The 21,169-nt window shown below is 41.8% G+C and overlaps 1 protein-coding gene across 1 annotated transcript; it reads right to left on the reverse strand.

Annotated features, from left to right (window-relative positions):
• Positions 1–5,376: 5,376 nt before the first annotated feature.
• LRIT1 (leucine rich repeat, Ig-like and transmembrane domains 1) lies at positions 5,377–19,309 on the reverse strand. Its single transcript, XM_040564057.1, is given in 6 exon segments — positions 5,377–8,936; positions 8,939–9,629; positions 9,631–9,824; positions 12,393–12,698; positions 15,945–16,411; positions 18,921–19,309. Coding segments are annotated over 6 exon segments (1,878 nt in total). The 5' UTR covers positions 19,043–19,309; the 3' UTR covers positions 5,377–8,838.
• Positions 19,310–21,169: the final 1,860 nt, after the last annotated feature.

Here is a 21,169-nt window from a genome sequence, read left to right on the forward strand (position 1 = left end):
GCAGAGTAAACTCCTAAGGAGGAAAACAAAATTCTCCAGGTCACATACCATGTGTATGGCTAACAAACCCAGTTTCTGTACAGGTCTACAAGAACCCAAAGAATTATAAGGTATTGTCTACATGGCATACGTAAGCAATACATCCATCCTTCAGTTTGGTTTTACACCCATTTTTCCCACAAAGAATACAATTAAAAGTGTTAAAAATTGCTACATATGCAACTACATATCTCAGGATAATAAAAGAGATCTCATTATATGTTCAAGCTAGTAATATGCAAGTATTAGCAGAGGAATATCATGCAGCCATCTGTTTGGTTTTGGTCCTCACCACAGCAGCAAATATATATTGAGAATCTCCAAACTGCTTTATTGATGCTACAGCTAGGGTAACTAGCTTTCTTACCTTCCGAAACTGTCTTGAGAACAAGAACATCCTGTGACACAAGATGAAAAAGAAGTGTTTATCTTGTGGAAGGCCAGAAGAAGAAGAAAAATGTGGTGAATAATAGGGTCCATATTCTCCTTTAAGAAAGCACTGTGCAGGGTTTGCACCAAACATGCCAACAGCCTCCAAGAAGCAAATCCTATTAGCTGTAATCTTCCTTGACGCAGAAATAAATCCTGCTGGGGACCTGACCCTAAAGAAGACATGTAGTATGGTTCATAGTCTGTGTCGAAGTGCTAAAAATCACCTGTGGGACCACTCCTGGCATTTACTGTTCAGCACTGGGGGTTTTGACAGATGCATTTAGTTGGATGTTAATATGAATGAATCTCAACAGGTTCCTGAAGCCAAAACCACTTCTGATCCCAAGTCCACACAAGCGGACTCCTTTTTTTTACGAAGTCTCACTCAATCTCCTATATTTTAATGGCATTCATCAAGACAGAAAACCACATTAAGGGCCAGACTTCACAGTTGTAATTTGGCAGTGCTTAGTGCTTTATTGTACAATCTGTCAGGCCCCAAAACCTGCCCACAGTTCTTTGCAGGGTTTACTATTAGACATGGTGGGTAAGAAACCTACACAAAATTAGTCATTCTGTCATGGAAACTTTGCACTAGTTTTCCACTGAAACAAATTTTATTTTCTCCCTCTCTCTCTTTTTTTCTTTCTTCCTTTTTTCCCTGGTATCTCCATTGTTACATGTTAGTAACGAAAACAGCAACCTAGCTATAGCCAGTCTGTGGGCTTCTCTTAGGAATGACTATTTATGACATTCATCTTTATTGTATAAGTATAAAAACAGTGCTATTTCAATATTCTTAGTTCTCAGGGTTCCCTTATAAGACGTATGCCAATTGCCCTTCAGTAGCCTTGAAACACTCAGTCTAAATAATTTCTTGAGAAGGAATTTGGCATAACCCGCTAGATATTATTATTTTTTAATCTGAAAATAGCAGTTTTCCGGTAGAATTTCCAAGCATCACTGTGTTCTCCTGGGGCCATCTAGTGTGCATGGGCTGCATCACAATCCACAAAAGGCAGAGGCCAGTTGCGGTAAAGGGCTTAACCTCAGTGCCAATACCTGTGAAGCTGGGTCACAAGTCAAGATTAGACTGAACCTACTTAACCTCTAACCTATGGGACCAGAATAGAAAAATATTTATAGCACAACAGCTTAGATCCATACATGGCTTTCAGCGAACATGTACTAGTGTAGCTGCTGTAAGCCTAAAGAACATATAGGATTGATTCTGCAGCTTTCAAATGACCAGGCTCTTTGAATTCAAGGGTAATCAACAAAACCGGTGGAGAAACCGCTGATGACTCTTGCAGCACTTTGTGATGGCTTCCAGTTTACAAGTGGTGGGCCATGATTAGTGGGCCTGTTGGGCTGCCATTGCTACCTATGCCTAGCATCTAACCACAAGAGTTTGGGCTTATTATTTTTAGTGTGGTGGCTTCTGGGGACATCCCTGAGAGCCTTGGTGAAGCAGCAGCTCTTGCAGTATGGCACCAGCACAGCTCCCATGTGCATGCTGAGGCAGCCACTACTCACCCCCTTTCAGTGTAGCTTAAGCAGCAAAGGGGGGTGGGGCTGGCTGGCTAAACTGGGAGCGCTCCAGGAGTCGCACCAGCAGCAGCGATGAGAGGATCCTATGATTCTATGGCTCTGTGATCTGTCGTTCCCAGTCAGCCCTCAGCCATGGCAGCAGAAGGCCTCAAGGATCCCTGTGTGGGCATGGGCCTCTGGGCAGGCAAACACCACCCACACCTGTGCTTTCAGGCCTCTTCTGTAGTCTGCCATGGAAATATTCCCTAACAGAACAATATTATTTTATAATAACTATTTTGTAATTTTACACGTTATTATAACTGCTGATAATATTTTAGTAATGACAGCAGTAAAGAAAATACATAGAAAAGAGTTGGGTGTCAGGAGCAAACCTGGGGTTTGCCTTTGCATGTGCTGCAGGAGCCATGAGAGAAAAACTTTCAGATGAAGTGCAAGAAAACCAATGTCTGCATTCAGCACTAGAGGTGATGGGACACCTTCCCATGATGGGAGAAATGGATGAAGTCTACCCAGGTCGTTGGCTCGTCCAGTCACATTGTCTGGGTGTTCATGAGGCAATGGAGATGCTCATCAGTGGGGCTTGTGAGGAAAATGTTTTAGAAAATGCCCATTTCATAAGCTACACAAACGCCACCTCTAAGGCAGCTGGGCTGGGGATGGTTTGGTTGTCCTTGATGAGCCATCACCATGTGGTTCAGCTGGAGGGAATCACCACTTGTAAGGCCCAACCTTGCAAAAGCCTGCACTCACAGGGAAGGCCCCTGCTTTGCCACCGTCACACTCCTCTGCAGCCTGCAGGGAGGGGCCTGAAGTACATGACAGCTAAGCCATGTCTTCAAAAAGAATCTTTTATGAAAGAGCAGAGTATTGGTATTTATATACAGAGTAAAAACTATTAGAGGTTTTTTTCCCTGTGTACATCTTTGGCCATAGCACAGGTGCATCATACTGCCCGATGTCCTGGAATGCAGCAAGTAAAATTTAATCCAGGCTTCTCTGTTAGCAAGAAACACATTAATTTAAATGAGCTTATTAACAGTAATTAGCAGGTAACAATTGCAGTTGTTTTCTTGGCCCCATTTTTCCCACAAGAGCTCTATTCCCAGTCCCATCTATCTTCTACAGTGCTGAAAAATGGCCTTTCAAAGAGTGGTGTCTGTCAGTGCCATGGGCCAATGCTCTGGCTGTTTTCAAGCTGATATTTATTTGCTACTTGAGAGGCTGTTTCTCTAAATATTCCCAAACTCCAAGTGTACTTAGAAGATTCAGCATTAAACTGAGAAACTAGTGGTGAATTATATATCGAAATCAGATGTATTGGTGGGTAGAGTACATACTTTCTAGTGTAGAGGGGGAAGGAAGGGAATATATATATACATAGGGATATATATGTGTATATACACACTCCAAACTATGTTAGCCGCAGCCTTTATGTTTTATGTTCCCTAGTGGAATGGGATTATGTTGCCTCTTCAATTCAGCCGAGTTTATGTCTGCCTGTAAATTTAACGGTCACTTTTGTGACAGCAGATGTCCACTCAGTTCAGCTGCTTTTTAATATCATGTGGCATCGTGATCGAAGCCAAAATGCAGAACAAGCTGTCTAAAACCCAAGCTGTCAAAATAAATTTCTATAGAGAGATTGTCTGCTAATCTATGGGAAGTGGAGTTTAAGAGACCACACTTATTGCCAAAGTAAATGCTGAAGGGAAGCCCATTGCACACTCCCAGCAATGGCAAGGGATTCAAACGCTGTCTTGAAATGGTGGGCACACAGGTCTGTAAGGAATCTAGTCCAGGCTGATGCTTTAGAATTACAGACCCTCTGCCAGGGTTATCACAGCTGGAAATCCCTGCTAGGGAGGACATATGAGGTGAAGGCTGCAGTTGGGTATTTCAGATATGGTGCGTGTAACACCAAACGGTACAGGACTGAAAAAACAGCTTTCAAAAAGAGGTGAGTGATGTGAAAAGGAAGAGGTAAATAAGACTTTTCCTCCATGATCCTTCAACAGCAACAGCAGCTGTACAAACCTGCAGCTCTTTCCCCAATCTTTTCAGCAACCCAACGCCCCCAGCAGGGTCCCTCTAGAGCCCCCAGCACATCCCTGACCCTCTCAGGTCCTGCAGACAGCTGGCAATGCAGGCCACCCACTCCGTCACCCTCTGGGGGGAAGGCAGGGCTCGAGCTCTGTCTCAGGGCAGGATCCGAACCAGGGAGCCGAGGGCCAACGCTGTCCCGCAGGGTGCGACCACAGCATGCAGCCACCCCTTACTGCTGCCAGCCCCGGCCCCTGGGGATACATGGCACTGCTCCATGCCCACCGCCGCCTGGTCCCTCTCTCTAGGGTGTACACATTTATTTCTCAGTTCGAACCTTTGTTGGCAGTTTCTAAATTCCTTCTTTTTTAATTTAGACTAATAGGAAAGTAAATTGGGGGAAATTGTTTTGCTCTTTTTGGGTAACAGTTTGCATCTTCTACTCAGAGACTTAAAAACTGGTGAAGCTCCTGCTAAGCCACATTAGTGTAGCCCTGAATAAAGATTGACATCCTGAAACTATTCGCAGAATACTTCTGACATAGAGGGACTTTGATGTCACGCTCGTCAGGACCTTCTTAACCTTTAGATTTTGTTTTATCAATGGAATGCTTTCAAAGTCATTTTCAATGTCAATTCTTTTTGAAAATATCTTTTAAAATGTTTTTCTGTCCTTCTTGACATTTTGGGGTTATTCATTATTTTCCACAAGTTTGTAAGTATGCACATGCATGCTTCTATGAAAGTATGTCCTATATTTTTTAATCATTTAAAGACCTTTTAGTCTATTTTTTCTGGGCACACAAAACTAAACATGCAAGTGACCACATTTAACACAGTTATAGGCCTTCCAACATGCTTAAATCATGTTATGGAAATAAGGTATTTGTCAACCTGGACATTATTCTGCATTTGTGGAATTTTTACACGTTCCATTCAAAATATTTGCAGAGACATTACAATTCAGAGCATACCTTATCCTTTTGTCTGGACCTACTCACCAGATAACCTGGACACTTCTGAAGATGTTTTGGAAACTATTTTTAAAAGCCATAAAATAGTTTTTTTACACTTCTTCATGCACTTCAACTACTTGCTGTACTCCTTTAAAATCACTTTTGGCACATCATTTTATTTGTATTCTGATCACTTCTTTCATTTTGATAGTTGCTTTTCTCAAGATCCTTTTAATAAAAAGAAATAATAATTATTTTTCCAGAACAGTTTAGAGCTATTTGGATCCATTCTTAAAACACTATTACCTTCTTTTTGACACTTTTTTTTTTTTTTTAATTTTTCACCAGTCTTATTTACAAATTAAGTATCAAAAGAGAGATAGGAGCTTGTGTCACACACAGTGTCCACTGAGTAGTGTCTTGTACTGCTCTCTAAAGCGCTCATCCCAGGCCCCGGTAGTGGCAGCAGACAGCCAGCACAACCTCCTGTTTAGTGCAGGTAGACAGCAACTTTATTCCTAAGTGTTAATGAAGTGGTCCGAAACTAACCCGAGAAGATATTTTAAAATGGTTTAATAGTAAAAGTAGTGAATATTGAACTCCAAGACATTTCTGAATACGTTGTTTGTCTTAGTGCCAAAACATTTGAAAAATACCCCAAAAGGCAACAAACAGTTCAAAAGCTGACACAAAGAGATTATTAACAGAGGAAACATTTTCCAAGGAGAAAGAAAACATAATGAAGTGTCAAAAAAAAGAAATATATATATATGTATATATACACACATATATCAGTTCTTACAGCACTTCTGTCCAAGGACTGACTTTAACCGAGTAAGAAACTGTTCCCAGGGATGAGTGTTCTCCTTGCTTGAATTCTGAGCCAGCTCCATGCACGTCATGACCAGAGCGTGAAGCTTGCCTGCACTAACCCTGCTGACAGGAGGTGCCTAACACCCTGTAGGTTAAAACAACAACAAAATGCAGCGAGGTTTTTATCTGCAATGTTACATGCCTCATACCAGTGCAAATCTGACCCAAAGCTTCAAAATTTGCATTCCACTCGTTCAGAAAATCAATTTACCTATAATGGTTTGAAATTTCACGTGCAGTTTAGCATGTATAGGGTTTCTGTTCTGACTGACACCACGGAACACAGGTTTTATACAAACCTATTTCGACCTATTGCCTATCCTGTGTGACTCACCAGTCTGGTACAGAAGGCTTGTTTTGGAGCAGCAGCAGCAGTAGTTGAGCTGCTAAAATATTTTGCCTCACCTTTGAGACAGTGAGAATCACCATATGAAATAGAAAAGGAAAATCACATTTATTCTACTTGGGATTGCTATTTTTTCAAAGTGCAAAAAATATCCAGTAGAGTCTAAAACTTAACCCATCCACGGTGAACGTCACAGGAAGACCTAGCCTTCCTGCCCTCCCCACAAGCAAAGAGTGGCAGCGCTGACCCAGCCAGTGCCTTTCCCATCGCTGACTTTCAGACCATGTTCTGGAGCAGGCGGGTACTGTTCCTCGCCAGGACTGGATGTGTTAAATTGCCCAGCTTATGCCTCCAGGCAGCTGCAAGCATCTTGCTCCCAGTGGGCTCTTGCAAACTTCACTTATGTGAAAGTCCTTGGGCAGCAGCTCCACTCCATTCACTGCATGAGAGCTTTAGGACAGCCTTGATTCTTCATCGCTAAATTACCCATCCAGGCCCACGTCAGGCTGGGTACCTTTTGCTGATTTCTGCACAGCCCAGAGTGCTACTGCTGCAGATGAGGGCAGGAATCAGGTTCAGTAAAACAACAGTCCTTTCAACCCATCCCAAAAACTCCTACTGGAAGAAAATTTTGTTCCACCTTGAGGAGAGAGACTAAAAGCAATCCTAGGAAACACAAATGTATAAATAAATAATAGATCTATTACAGGCTACCTATTTCATCAGTTAATCTGTTGTGTTAAAATACATTATTTTGCAAAATGCTATTTGTAATCCTAACAATTTAGGCAGTCCAGTGAGAGGAGTAGCATGAATTATTATATACAGGGATTGAAAAATTCTCCCAATACAAGAGAAGTTCCTTATCATGAATGTAAGGAGGACAGAGAGTCCTACCAGAAACTATTGTAATGTACTCCCTGTTGCTAGTAGTTATGTTGAGATCAAACGACTTGTTTTTTCCTTCAGGCCAAGTAATCTGACATAACAAATCATTCAGGAAAAGAAGGACTTGCAAAATCCATACAGAGTGCCATTCCAAGTAGTGGATTTTGTTAGTCCACACTGTATGTACACATGAATGTGAGTGGAGAACCTTCCAACACATTTACAGACATTTCAAAACAATTCAAAAAGACTGAGGCTTTATCAGTTATCATTTCAACTTGGCTGGATCCCTCTTGTTCAACATTTGGCAGAACATCCATCATTTCCTTCATGAAGAATATTTATTACATATAGAAAACCACTATATACAGTATTAAAACCTAAGGGACTAGAGTGGAAAATTATACAGCTGGGAAGTGCTTTGTGATAAGTACACAGATCCAAATTCCTGTATAATTGCAGAACCTAAAGAACTGATTAGTTCACCCTGGTTAGAAAAGTACATTTAAATAAATATTAGTTTGTGGGTTTTTTTTTTGTTTGTCTGTTTGTTTCCCAAGGTTCTCAAACATGCAAAATGTTTGAAACCCAAACATTAGCAGTGAGGCTTTGCCACTGCTGGAAGTACTGACAAAGTGCGCCCAGCCAGCAGCACTACCACCCCAGCCCGGCACAGAGCAAGGTATTTTCATGACCAAACCACAAGTGCCCAGCTGAGCCCTTTGGTCTTCACTACTATTTTGTCAGTACAGCCAGCAGTAATGACAGGGCTGCTCTGGGGGCTTTCTGCAGAACCGTCTGAAGCAGGTTTTTCAATATGGTTACAGAGCACACAGTTTTCAGGGTAGGCTACTGTATGATTTTTAAGAACTTGGTTTAGTGGGTGATATTGGTGGTAGGGGGATGGTTGGGCCAGATGACCTTGGAGATCTTTTCCAGCCTTCACGGTTCTATGATTCTATGATACAAAGCATGCTCTACTAATTGCAACACTGCTAGAAAATGACAGCTAGGCCTGATACTGAAAAACCTGGGTGGTCCTATTCAAGTACATGATAAGAATAATTAGGGCCAAAATGCCATCCTCAAACTTATTCTATTATGTGTTCTTAGGAGTGAATTGCTTTTTGTTTCTTCAGTCATATCTCTTTGTACATTTCTCTGAACTGAGAGCATAAAGCTGTTGGTATGGACATACTATAAACGGTTGCTGTACATCCACATTTAGCTATCTAATAAGCATCAGATTGCAAAAGGTAAGACTCTCAATCTTAACATTCATAGATATTTATATTAAAATTATTAAATGCTCTCCTGTTTGTAAACCAAAAGAACCTCAAAAGAGATGAGATTAAAATACTTAACAAATTGCAGAGCAGGTACTATACAAAACCAAGCAGAGTGTGCTCAGAATTGTTGCTTAATGTCCTCACACTCAGTGTGCATGTGTAATTTTATGAAAATAAGAGTGGTCCAGGAGAATGAGTCCATTAGCGCAGAAGCTTTTCATTGAGTACAAAACAGCAAACCCCAAGTGGGGCAAACGACACATTCCTGTAAAGCTTGCGCACCATCTACATTCTCGCATCCTCCTCCAGAGCATGTCAGAGACACACATGTTGACAAAACAGCTTGCAGCGTTGGAGCAGAGAGTCATATATAGAGACACGTACTTTCCATCTATCAAGACAATGACCAGCCTAGTTACTGTCAACAAAAGTATTCGTTAGGTTGCCCCTCTATCTTTGGTATTGCTTCAGAGTCCACACTGGATCGGGCAGACAGCAGCCTGTTAGATTCATCAGGGTATGTCTAGTCAAGTATTCTCCTTCCACTCCTTTTGCCTTGGCCCCAGGAGAAAGACTTTCAAAGGTGACGTAGGACTCTTGAATTTCCTTGGGTTTCCTCACAAGGCATTTTTTGCAGCGTCTTTTCAGTGCTCCACAGCAGACCACTAGCGTCAGGGGAACTGCAATGACACAGGCCACACTGATGACGACCACATTGATGAGCTTCTGGGTCCCTCCTGCACTAGCAACTTCATCTGTGGAAAATATGATGCATTGCTCCTTCCTGGGGATCAGCCCTTTCACGCAGACACACACAATGTATTTGGTCTTTGGCAGCAGCCCATAAATGGTGACCTTGGTCTTCCCTGGTTCCACATTGATCCGCCGCATGTCTCTCTCTCCAAAGACTGCATAGAGGACACTAAATACTGTCGTGTTCCTTGCCAGAGGTGCCTTCCAGGCCAGGGTGACACTCTGGTCAGTGTCTCCTATCACTCTGACGGACCTCACAATTCGCTCCAGCTCCTGCTGACCAGTAGGTGGGCTCACCAGCAGGTTTTCGGGGTTGCTATCTTGTGCCCCATCTGGAATGAGGAGGCCCTCTCCAGTGCCTGCTCCATCTCCCAGAGTAGGCATGGTGGAGGTGTTGATAACGTACCTTGCTACGAGCTTGTCGTTGTAGGCAGCTGCCTCCATCCCGCTCACCTTCCCCGCTCCATGAGCCTTTGGCACCAGAGCTGGGGTCATCCGTGCTTTCTGAGTCTGTGATGATGAGGGATATGAACGCCTCTGTTGCCCCCAGGAAGTTCTTTGCTTTACAGATGTACTCTCCAGAGTCAAGGTAAGAGACTACAGGTAGGCCCAGGATAGACCAGCTCATCCCATCGCTAGAGATCTCTTGGTGCACTGCAAGGAAGGAAAAATGTAAAATAAATGATGTAAAATAGATGATCGTTAATAGAACTACTAACATGTTTTGTGAAATATTAAGATTCAATTAGCTGAATGTCTGCTTGATACAGTAGAATCATCATTATTTTGGCCACCAAGTACATTACAAAATCAAGTAATTCCAAGAAAATGACATTAACGCTAAAATTAGTTTATGTTAGGATTTACACTGCTTCAGAGCAAATAGATGTGAAGCATTTCATGCTATTTCCTTCCAACTGATGTGTAACTTGAAAACTAAACTTCTTATATTAAAAAAAAAAAAAAAGTGTTTAAAAGCTCTTATGCAGGTACAATATTTAAAAGAGTGGAGGGAGTGGGCTGTAACATGACCTAAATGCACTCCTCTGAGTCACAGAAAGTAAAAGCAGTGTAGATTTTCTTCTAAAATCATATATGGACTAGCCTAGAATATATGAAGCAAAGTAGCTGAAAAATAATATCCCTTTTACAGTAAAATTTGGACAGGTTTTTATATCAAGGCAAACACAGGCAAGTCTCATCACTTACCAAAGTAGACAGCTCCAGTGAGCAATATGTACACAGATGAGTGTTGATTTTCTCATCTGGTTTACCAGGAGGCTAAAACTAAGCATTTTTTTGCCTTTTTCTACTTATGCAGAAAGAAAGAGCTAGGATCATGCAGAAGGGTAAAGCACATTCTCCATTATTTAACCAGCCTCCTTAGGATGAGCATGTACTACCTGCCCTTTCCCCCTGAAAGGTAAACAAGAGAGACGTCTGAAAGGGAAAGGTAAGACAGGACAAAAACCTCTCCCAAGCCCATGTGGGTCAGGACCCAGCCTTGGCAACCAGGGCACATTCCAACAGCAATGAAATACAATACAATAGCAGCAAAAAGTTACCTTTTCCATTTAATTATTCAGTGTTTGGTAATACTAAAAACCATAAAGCTACTGGTCTTCCTATGGCACTTCCTCATACATGTAGGCTGTGGGCTGTTTCTCACTCCCCTCTATTCAGACCACCACCATTCAGTGATACTCTAACACTGGCACAGAAGCTGCCATTGCTGAGAAATAATGCATATTTTCAGCCAGCTTTTTACCGAAAGGTGCTACAGTCTACAGAAAGGGGCACAAAATACGTCATTCTCAGTTGTACCTCAAAGTAAACTCAACATACGCTTTCAGAAAAGCATTCTCTGTTTTGTTTTTTGCTGTGGCTGTCTTTCAAGTGTAGGAGAGATGTTTGCAGCATGATGGGTAGACATTGTCGTTATGAGGAGAGGCTCTGATACATCCTGCACATCATGCACAAGAGCAATGACTTGTGAAGATCCCCCCCGAAAAGAATATTTATTACAGGTGGTTCCACTGCTGTGAAATAAAAATGCTCTCTTCCCTGTTTCTGCTGCAATGAGGAGTCCAGTAACCTTTTGACATTGAGATCCCACAGTTCCCAATCAGGCTCAGGTGACAGTAGTATTGGGGGGGATTAGAAGAATAAGGGTTCAGGACGTGAGCTAAAACCTCAAAAAGCTAAGGACAACTGCCTTAAATGTAGCAAAAATTTCTTCCCTAAATTCCCCATACTCTAACGGACCAACTCACTTTGCAATTTTGGGTCCAACCATTCTTGTGAATGAAAATCACAGAATCACAGAATTGTAGGGGTAGGAACAGACCTCAAGAGATCATCAGTCCAACCCCTGGATCATTGGGTCCAACCCCCAAAATGAAAAAATGAAAATATTGCTCACAAAGGCAGCAGTTATCCAAAGACTCCCCACACAAGCAGGGTAAGCACAGAAGAGGAAGTTGGTCAGTATTTCTCTTACAGAGCATTTTCCCAAGAGACCTTGTCAATCCATCAGGAATTAATCACTTCTTAGAAGCATGGCATTTTTACTGGTGTTGTGTCCTTCAGCAGTTCAGTGGTGTTTTTATTTTTAATATATCAGTGCCTTAATGTTGCTTGTTTGCTACCTTCTTTCTTTGCCACAGAAGATTTGAATCCCAGCGGAATTCATGTCAAATATCCCTCCTCCAGAGATGTTTGCCAACTGATTAATAGTAGCTCATCATTACTCTCAAAGACCCATGGAAGAAGTCAGTGAGAATTCTTTCAGTGACTGAATAACTAACTAACTTAAGACAGCTTCTTATTACAGCTGGACATATTTCATTTCTTCAGGTCTGACAGATTTGCAGAAAAGCCTCTGAGTAATCTCATCACCACCACAATTGTGAAGAAAACCAAACAACAACAACAACAAAACTGACATCTAATGCAATAGCATATATTTATCTGATGAGATTTACATCAACGTGAAAAATTTTATAGTCTACAGAAAATCACAATGCTATAGTGAATTACACGTTACTATAGTGAATTATAGTGAATCTTAATGTTGAACTAATTTATTTTTTCAGGTCTTTTATCAGCAGGAAGGAGCTACTGTCACAGAAGCTTCCATTTGCTGTGCAGACCGTAGATAAGAAAGGTGCAGGTCTAAGTCACTCAGTCCACATGTGGGAGAAAAGCTTAAGCCAAACATACCTGTGCCATTTAGTTGTGCCCCATCAGCCCGTCTCCAGCTGAGTTCAGGAATGGGCACTCCTGTTGTCCCACATCGCAGCAGCACGGTGCTGCCCAGGATGGTCTTCACTTTGGCTACAGATGTATGTACAACAGGGCTTTGACACTTCCTTAGCTCGACTTGGCTGAAGAAGACTCCTGCAAGGCTGCGGGGGGTGAAGCATTTCAGCCTGGGCTCAATGAATGCTATGTTAGGAGACTGGAAATTTAGGAAATGGACCATTTCATACAGACTGCAGTCACACGCCCAAGGATTGTCTTGCAAACCTGTCAAAAGAAACCAGAGCACTAAGTCACTCCAATAGCACTTTTTGTTTCTGTTTTTCAGCAGGGCAAACTGCGATAGGCTCCTAGTGTGCCCCTTGCAGAGTGCTTGTGGGAATGCAGGGAGGGTCATATGATAGTGCCCCGTTGCTGTTGGCCAAGGTTGATGCACCCCCGTAGCTGGTCAGTACAAGGTAGAAAATATGGCTTGTTAAGGTATCTCAAAAGCTGGAGTCATGGGGGTGGGTTCATTTGGTTGGTTTCCTATGAAGATACTATGCAATCTCTTCCTTATACAGTTTAGAAAATCCCTCTCACCAGGTATTTTTAAAATATTAGCCAAATATAGTCAGGCCAACTGTCAGGCCTACAATAGGTGTATAGACACTTATTAGACAATACCTATATTAAGAATATACACATAGGAAGGGATGGGTGTATTAAAGAACATACTCTCGTTTCAGAGTCTCACACTGTTTCTCTTTTTCTTTTTTCTGCTCTTTCAGTGTGTGCCTATTGAACTCAAATTCTAAAATAAAAATAAACCTGTGAAGATGGTACTGAAAAAGCGAAATCGGAGCTTGGAGCAATGCATATCCACAAAGAGAAACTGCTGCATTCTGATTAAATCTGTATGTCAACCTACTTGCGAATAATCGCATTTGCCAGTCTCATGGACAGTTTCTGGCCTCTAATGACTTTAGCTAGCAGCATTGGCACTAGGGATTTTAGACTGCCTGACTCCAGGTATGTGCATGAAGCCTAAGACAGGAGCACAGTGTCCAGGCCTCCCTCCAAGGGGGCTTCACACCCTCTTTTCTGCAGGCAGCCCAAGGACAGGGCTGGCAACTGCCTGAAAATAAGGAGCACTGCTATCTATGTGTCCCCTCAATTCCCAGCAAGCAGAAACGTCTGCCCACGCTACAGTGCCCACTACTGCTGGCCCCTGGAGCACAGCAGCAGTAAGCTCTGGCTTTTCAGAAAGAAACAAGTTTTGACAAAAACACGGTGGGTGCAGCACAAGGCTCCAAGAGCATCAAGGGGCTGCTTGAATTTGCTAGAGTCAACAGAAACACAGGGTAGATCAAAAGCCCCTGATGCCTCAAATAGTTTTAAAGATTCTGCTGACAAAAATCTCTTGCTGAGACCATTGCACATCATCCTCCCCAGGCTTAGAAGGCAGTCTGAAAGTGGTGGGCCTTAGCAGGAGCACGCTACTTATAAATGAATATATTTACATATTAAGGGAATTAAATAAAGAATTAAAATTAAGAGTTTGGGTTTGTTATTTTATGGCATTTTTGCTAGCTGTTTACTTCTGACTTTGTGCACTAGATAACAATTTACTCCAGATATTCTGGTGAAATAATTGTTTTAACTTTCTTTGCTGCCACTTTAGTTACTGTGCAGAACTCATCATGGATTAAATAATCAGGAGAGCCATCCATCATGACACTTTACATTATTAACTCTGAGATCTGCTTTTCCTGTTTCACAGGCATCTCACACGGGCAATTCTCACACACAAAACCTTGCAGTCTTGGCACAGACTATCAGCCAGCAAGCTACTGCTCAAACTACTTTCTCTTGAAGCAGTCTACAAGCAGTCCCTGAAGAGGATTCACAATGATGCAATTTAGATGAAGGAAGGGACTGAGCTGAATCTTTATTATTCATAGATTTTATGCCTCCATGAGAAACACTCATAAGCAGATCAAAATGGAAACAGGCAGCTGTGGCCTCCCAGTCTGATCCTGCAAGGGACATGTGTTTCATATGGTCCCTGTGGGTGTCAGCTGGATGGGACCTGGAAGGTGCCATGTCTATACGTTACCGTACAAAGCTTAGCATTAAACTCATTTGCCCACATGAAATTTTTAGGATTCTGGCACAGGCAACCTGTATGCAGCTGGCTGTGCAAACACTCAGGTTGGCCATGAACATCAAATCATGATCTGTGCTTCCTAACAAAATACTGTTGTCATCCATATTGAATGGAATAACACTTTTACATGTAACTTGACTCTGAAAAATAAACAAAGAAAAGACCATGATCTAGGCGGTGTCTTGTCATGCCACAGATGAAAATGGGCAATCTCGAACAGCCAGCTTTGGCTTAAAGATCTTGATACCACACCTGGCAAAACAAAATGGGGAAACACCTGCTTCTTTCCTGACACTAGTCAAATCTTAAACAACACCTGCTCAGGACACTAAAAGATACTTTTTTTTAAGTCCTGTATCTCTTTCCACTGCAGTCTAGTTTTAAAAAATGCACTTCCCCAAAATCTATCCAGAGAACAAGAACAGTGGGCACTTTTGGAATGAGAGAAAATGTTTCTGATGAGCTTATCAGCCAGTGCCTGAACTCAGATCCATAGTTGTAGAGGCAGTTCCTGCAGCTGCACACACACCATGGATCAAATGCAGTCAGTGGAACTGGGTCAGCTCATGGCAAATGAAGACAGCAGATGGCAACAACTCTGAACCATCATCATCAACCCGACATGGATTTGAAATAGCATACTATGGCTAAAAGGCTGAGCAGTAATCCCCTGAACTAGTAAATGTACTAAAAACCTCATCTGGGGATACTGCAACTCAGAGGATTCAAGACAGTCATCTGTATTACCCTCTGACACAAAAATGCACTATTGCCCTGGAGCCATACTTCTGAGGAGCCCAGAATTGCCACCAAAGAGTGGATTCTTGTAATTTTATATCTGTATTTGGAGACAGCACTACATTAGTGGCTTTGGGGAGACTTGGGTTTAATCCTGTGTGAAGAGAAAAAAGAGACTCTGGAAGGAGGCACACGCTAGGGCAAACTGGCAGTGCTGACCCAGATTTTATGCTCAGCAGTATTCCTTTTTAATTTGGACTTAATAAGTATCCATCTTTTATTTAATGCTGCATAAAACTGATCAACTCCATACTAGCTGTTACTAGAAAACAGCACATGAATGATGTGGAGCTCTAATCACATTTGTATGCCTGCCAAAAAAGGCAGTGTTGATAAATAAAAAGTCTTGATGAAGGGTCACTAGTTTTGTGTTAGAAAGACTCAAGCCAGTGATAAAGTTTAGGGTGTAATAAAGTGACTTTGTTAATGTGTAAATGCATTCGCACACTTTATATAGTGCATTAAATTAGCAGTGTATATGCTGCAGTAACCACAGTGGGTGAAAATGCTATGGTAAGATGTGGAGCTCTTATCATTTTGCTTCCTGCAAAATCAGTCACTCTTACCTAAGATGATCTTGGAGTTATCGTTGGGGAAGTAAGGAACAGCCTGCAGGTTGGCCCAGGTAGAAATGAGAGCCTGAGGAAGAGTCATCAGTTTATTGCTAGACAGGTCCAAGTATGTAATATTCTTCACATAACGAGCAGCGTCCGGGGGTATTGAGGTAAGTTCATTGTTGTGTAAATCCAGAAGCCTTAGCTGTGGCATGTCAGCCAGGGTTTCCCAGGGGAATGATATTAAGTCATTCCCATCTAGCCTCAGCTCCTGCAAGCGACGGAGACCCTTGAAGGTGATCCTGCTGAGACTGGCCAGGGAGTTATAGGGCATCCAGAGGTACTCTAGGTTGTGAAGCCCATGGAAAGCCTCCCCCGGCACCCTGCGGATGGCTGTCTTTTCTATTCGAAGCTTGGACGTATCTACAGGGATGTTCACGGGGGTGAGGGTCATCTCTGGGTCATTACACAGCACTGTCCTGGGGGGGAAAGAAACACAGATGCAACTTTCTTGTATTTTGAGGCATTTGTGAAAGTTTATTATAATACAAGATTTTATCTGCCTTTCTTTTTTTCACAGGCTTTATTCTTGTAATTTCTTACTTGCTGATCTCTAAACCATCACCATAAGTACATCAGCTTGCAGTAATTCATATGTACACACAGCTTTTGACTGCAGAGATTGCAGCACTCTCCTGGAGTGCTGCGAATCTGATTCTGGCCCATATAGTGTTCCTGCTTTTTTCTCTTTCCGTTTTTTCAAGGGTCCTTATGATAGACAGCAGTGTCAACAGTCATGCGCAACAGAGGATGCTAATGTATCTTAAAATACAAGAATCCGTAAATTGAACATTAAAAGACATATGAAAAGAAGCCTTCACTGGTGCATGAAGTATGGGATGGGAGGAAGTAACATAGTCTAAATACAGCATAGGATCTCTGCTCACGAAGCGAGGATAAGAAAGTCAACTCACTGGTAATATACTACAGCAAGTTCTGCTTTACTGTGAAACTGGGAGATTTGTAGGGATGGCAAGAGTCACTTCACTGCAAGCATGTACAGTTTATGTGAGCAAAAGCGCAGAAAATTAACTCTATTGAAAATACTATGCTAAAAGCAAGACAGCTTCACGGGTCTTAATCATTCCTTCCCATTTCACATCTCTAGAATCTTCCTGAAAACCCCATGCTACCATTTTGCAGTCTTCATATAAAAAACTGTGACTTTGCCAAGATACGGGATTGTGAATAACCATGAGAAATGAAAGGAGATGAAATAGGTGTCTCAGCCTGCACTTTAATTTGCCTACCAGCAAAAAGAGAAAGGCAAGTTCTTAACAAAACATAAAACTACCTCACAAAAGTTAATAGGTTAGACAGGCATGTCTCACTTCACATGCTAAACAAAATACTTCAAGAAATGTAATATGATCAGTCAAGTACCATTTTCTTATCACACTGCCTGGCTGATAAATAGAATTTTACAAAGCTGCCAAAACCTGATTGGTTTTGGCTGAAAGTAATTATTCCTCTACTATCAGCAAAAATGAATAACGTCCCAGAGTTAAATGGTATTTGAGCCGCCAGTTAGAATTATTAATTTATAATCAAAATATCATTGTCATCCAGCACTTTTATTGTGGCATTAAATCCTGCCCACCCTCAGCTGAAAGCTGAGATTTTGAGGAAGAAAAAAAGATATCCAATAAGAAAAAGCCAGAAATCTTCTTTCAATAAAACATTGTGTAGGCATGACACAAAATGTTCAGTAACAGAGACACTATCACAGTAAAACAGTGTGCTCTGATGCTTCTCACAGTGTCCCTAAACTATGTCAGTGAGCACTAAACAATTAATCTATAGGATAATCTCCTACCAGTGAGAAGTAGGAATCTTAATAAAAAAAAAAAAATAAAAAGTGACATTATGCTCCTTAAGGGACTAATGAGCATTTGCGTTGTTATGTATCTTACCAAAACATACGGTAGGTTTTTCCAGTCACTGAAAGGAAATTGCATAGGGAACTGTGACATTTATGGAGCAATAATAGGCTCTCCTGCTATCATACTCCCTTTTAACAATCGAAGACTATTTGCGTCTCTACCACGCTTCTTACTGGGAAAGTTTCTGGTATTAAATCTATAACACCATTAAAGAGATAAAAAAGCAGATCCATTTCATGGGGATCCAAAATAAAGGGGACAGCCTTTCATTTCTGTACTGTCATCTTGCCTAGAAAAAATATTTCTTCCAAAAGAGTTATCAAATACTCTGCCACAAAACCTCCTCTACTGTGAACCACACCTTATAAAAATGTAGCCTGTATCTCATTAAGTCAGATCATTACTTCATGATTACACTTCAGAAAGATTTTTTGATTACACTCCTCCAGTGAAATCTCTGTATAATGGCGCTGCATTCCAAAGCAGATGCCCTTCTGGTCTTATCTTCCTTTTTAACTGAAAGTTTCTCAGATTGGAACAGTCTTATTTTATTTTTATTACTATTATCTACCTTTTGTGTTCACTGTCATCTAGACTTGATCACTTTGCCTAAAATCTTCAACCAATGGATTTTTAAGTAAATGGAAAGGATTGCAGTTGTTGGTACCCAATATAAACCAAATCTGGTTATACTTTAGAAACAGACCAGCAGAGCAGAATAAAGCCTTACCCAGCATATTCAACATACAGGCAAAAAAATAAAATGTTGCTTAAATTTTATTTCTTTTTGCTGTTGCACCAGCAGTAATTATGTCGATTCTGTTCTCACAGAGGAGATGCCCAAACGCTTTCTCTGAAATCAGCTTACTGTGTTTTCAGAAGCTAATCCTCTGCAAATAAAGCTAGAGTGTAAAGCAACTGGAAAAATAATGGACACGAAGTCTGGACACAATATTTTCTTCTCTAAGCATCCTTGCAGAGAAGAAATAAAACCCCCAACAGCCAGAGAAACAGCGGCAACCCCCTGGGGAGAGTATTGGCATACCTGGCTTTCGTCCCCTCGCTGAGGCTGTGAAAGGCGCAGCTGCACTGCGATGGGCACGAGCCGCCCGCCCGCAGCAGCCCTCCGAGCATTAAGCAGCAGAGCAAACTCACCGCGATCCACATGGCTACCTGTGCATGGGAAGGACACCTGGGCACTAGGCAATGTGCAGGGTTTCGCCTATGGTATCCATTGACTGCTCACATCTTGTTAACTCCCTTTCGTTTTCAGCCGCGCTGTGATCTTCCAGCCCTCGCTGAGTCCATCAGATAAAAAAGGATAGGCAGGGATTAAGGATGGGGACTTGAGTTATTTCCATGAAGGTGCTTATTGCTTCCTGGAACTGTACTGACAGCATTGCTTCCCTCAGGAAGCCCCATCAAACCACACTCCTCAGGAAATTCGTGGCTCTTGCGTGAGAAAAAAGCAAACACAGGTTTTGGGATGGACCTGCATAAGTGGCAAGATAACTGTTATCTGACCAGGAATTAGGAATAATGTACTTCCTCACAGTGACTTTGGGAATATTTAAGAACAGTTTTTTGTGCTTATGGAATGTAAGCCTCGCGTAGAAGAATATTGAAAATATTCTGCAGTGATACTATTAAAAGCTTTTATTTTCTTTAAAAAAATCTGAGTTTGACCAAACAATTATTGAACTGTTGCCAACATGCCTGATGTTAATAAACAATGAATAACCCACATAATTCAGTTCCTATCAGGCCTGCAGGGCTGAGCACTGTGCTCTGACATGCTGACACAGCAACGCCTGGATAAGGGACCATTTTGGGGAATGCCACCCAATGCAGAGCCACAGCAGAGCTTCTGGAATACTAAGAAAAACTCAGCACTATCTTAATGACAGCCCAGGTCTGGATGTCAAACTATTTTGTCCTGATGGAGATGACCCATGTTTTCAGCAGTCTTCATCTGACTCCAAAGAACCCACTACGTGTGAGAAAAATGGAGCCTAAATATGCAAAAATGTAAAGCTTAAGAGGCTGATATTTGAGATGGGAACAGAATTCATCCTAGCAAGGACATCTCATGCTTACAAGGGCTATTATTTTCTGATGAGTGTGAAAGTATGTAAATCACTCGCACCACAAATGCAAAATGCTCCCTTAAAAGTAAAAACCTCTGGAGAAACTAAGAGCTGATTACTTTCAACTGGATCAGATTGCTACTCCCCCTCTTCCCAGTCAGACTGCATAACAGCTTTGGCAGAAAAACTGACCCCTATGTCAGACACAAAACAGAAAGCACAGGTTAAAAACATAACAGAAGCAAGGAGTGATTAAATGGAGCTGAACAGCTAGCAATAAAGCACTAACCAGACACAACTCTTCAGAGATGCTTTAGGAAAATGTTTCACTTATAGTTCTGGAGTGCAGGAAAGCCACAGTGCCCAGCGCCGTTACAGGGGAGAGTCCCAGATGCCTCATTCCAGCACAGAACAAGAGCAATTCGACCAAAATCCTGGACCCCATTAAATCAATAGGAGCTCTGCTATCAGATTCTCCCAAAGAAATGGGGCGGTGGGATCAAACGTAGCTGGCTGAGGCAGAAACCACCTGGCGACCCATTGGCCTTTCAGCACCAGCCACTTCCTGGCTTCCCTCTTCTTTACCTAAAGTCAGAGGAGAAAGGGAAAGAAATTACAACCACAAAGATTTTCCCTAAAGATTAGGCTTTCTTGGATCTTAATTATAGTCACATTGATCAGAAAAAGTGCCCATCACAGATTCTTCTGCCCTCCTAATATAGGTGACTATCTAAATTCAGATTTCCCAGGGAGAGAACTACAGCTCTGCACCTTTTTAAAAGTCTGGTTGTACATACAGCTGCCCTTCTCCAGAGATACATGGGAGAATCAAATCATATGAACTGCCAAAAAGCCAAGGAGGAAATAGGAACAATCTAGCTCAAAATACATTTTATAGTTTAGAAGAAAAAAAAAAAAAAACATTTCAACATGTAAAGCTTCCACCTGAGAGTGCTATGAGAGACAGATGTGTTTTGAAGAGCTGCTGTGGATGTTACTCCTCAAAACTCAAATCTCTTCGCCAGCCATGCAGATCTTTGTGTAGATTTTTTCTAGTCTTCCTAACTTGCAGTCCCATGGAGGAAAAGTAAGGCATTCATGCAACCCAAACTTGTGCAGCCATCTTAGATCCCTAACTAGACTAACTGGTCCTAGGTAGCTGTAAAGATGGTCAGGGTCTTTCAGAGCAAGTGCAACACGGACAACC

Source organism: Cygnus olor, chromosome 7, assembly GCF_009769625.2.
Source record: "Cygnus olor isolate bCygOlo1 chromosome 7, bCygOlo1.pri.v2, whole genome shotgun sequence".
Taxonomy (NCBI): domain Eukaryota; kingdom Metazoa; phylum Chordata; class Aves; order Anseriformes; family Anatidae; genus Cygnus; species Cygnus olor.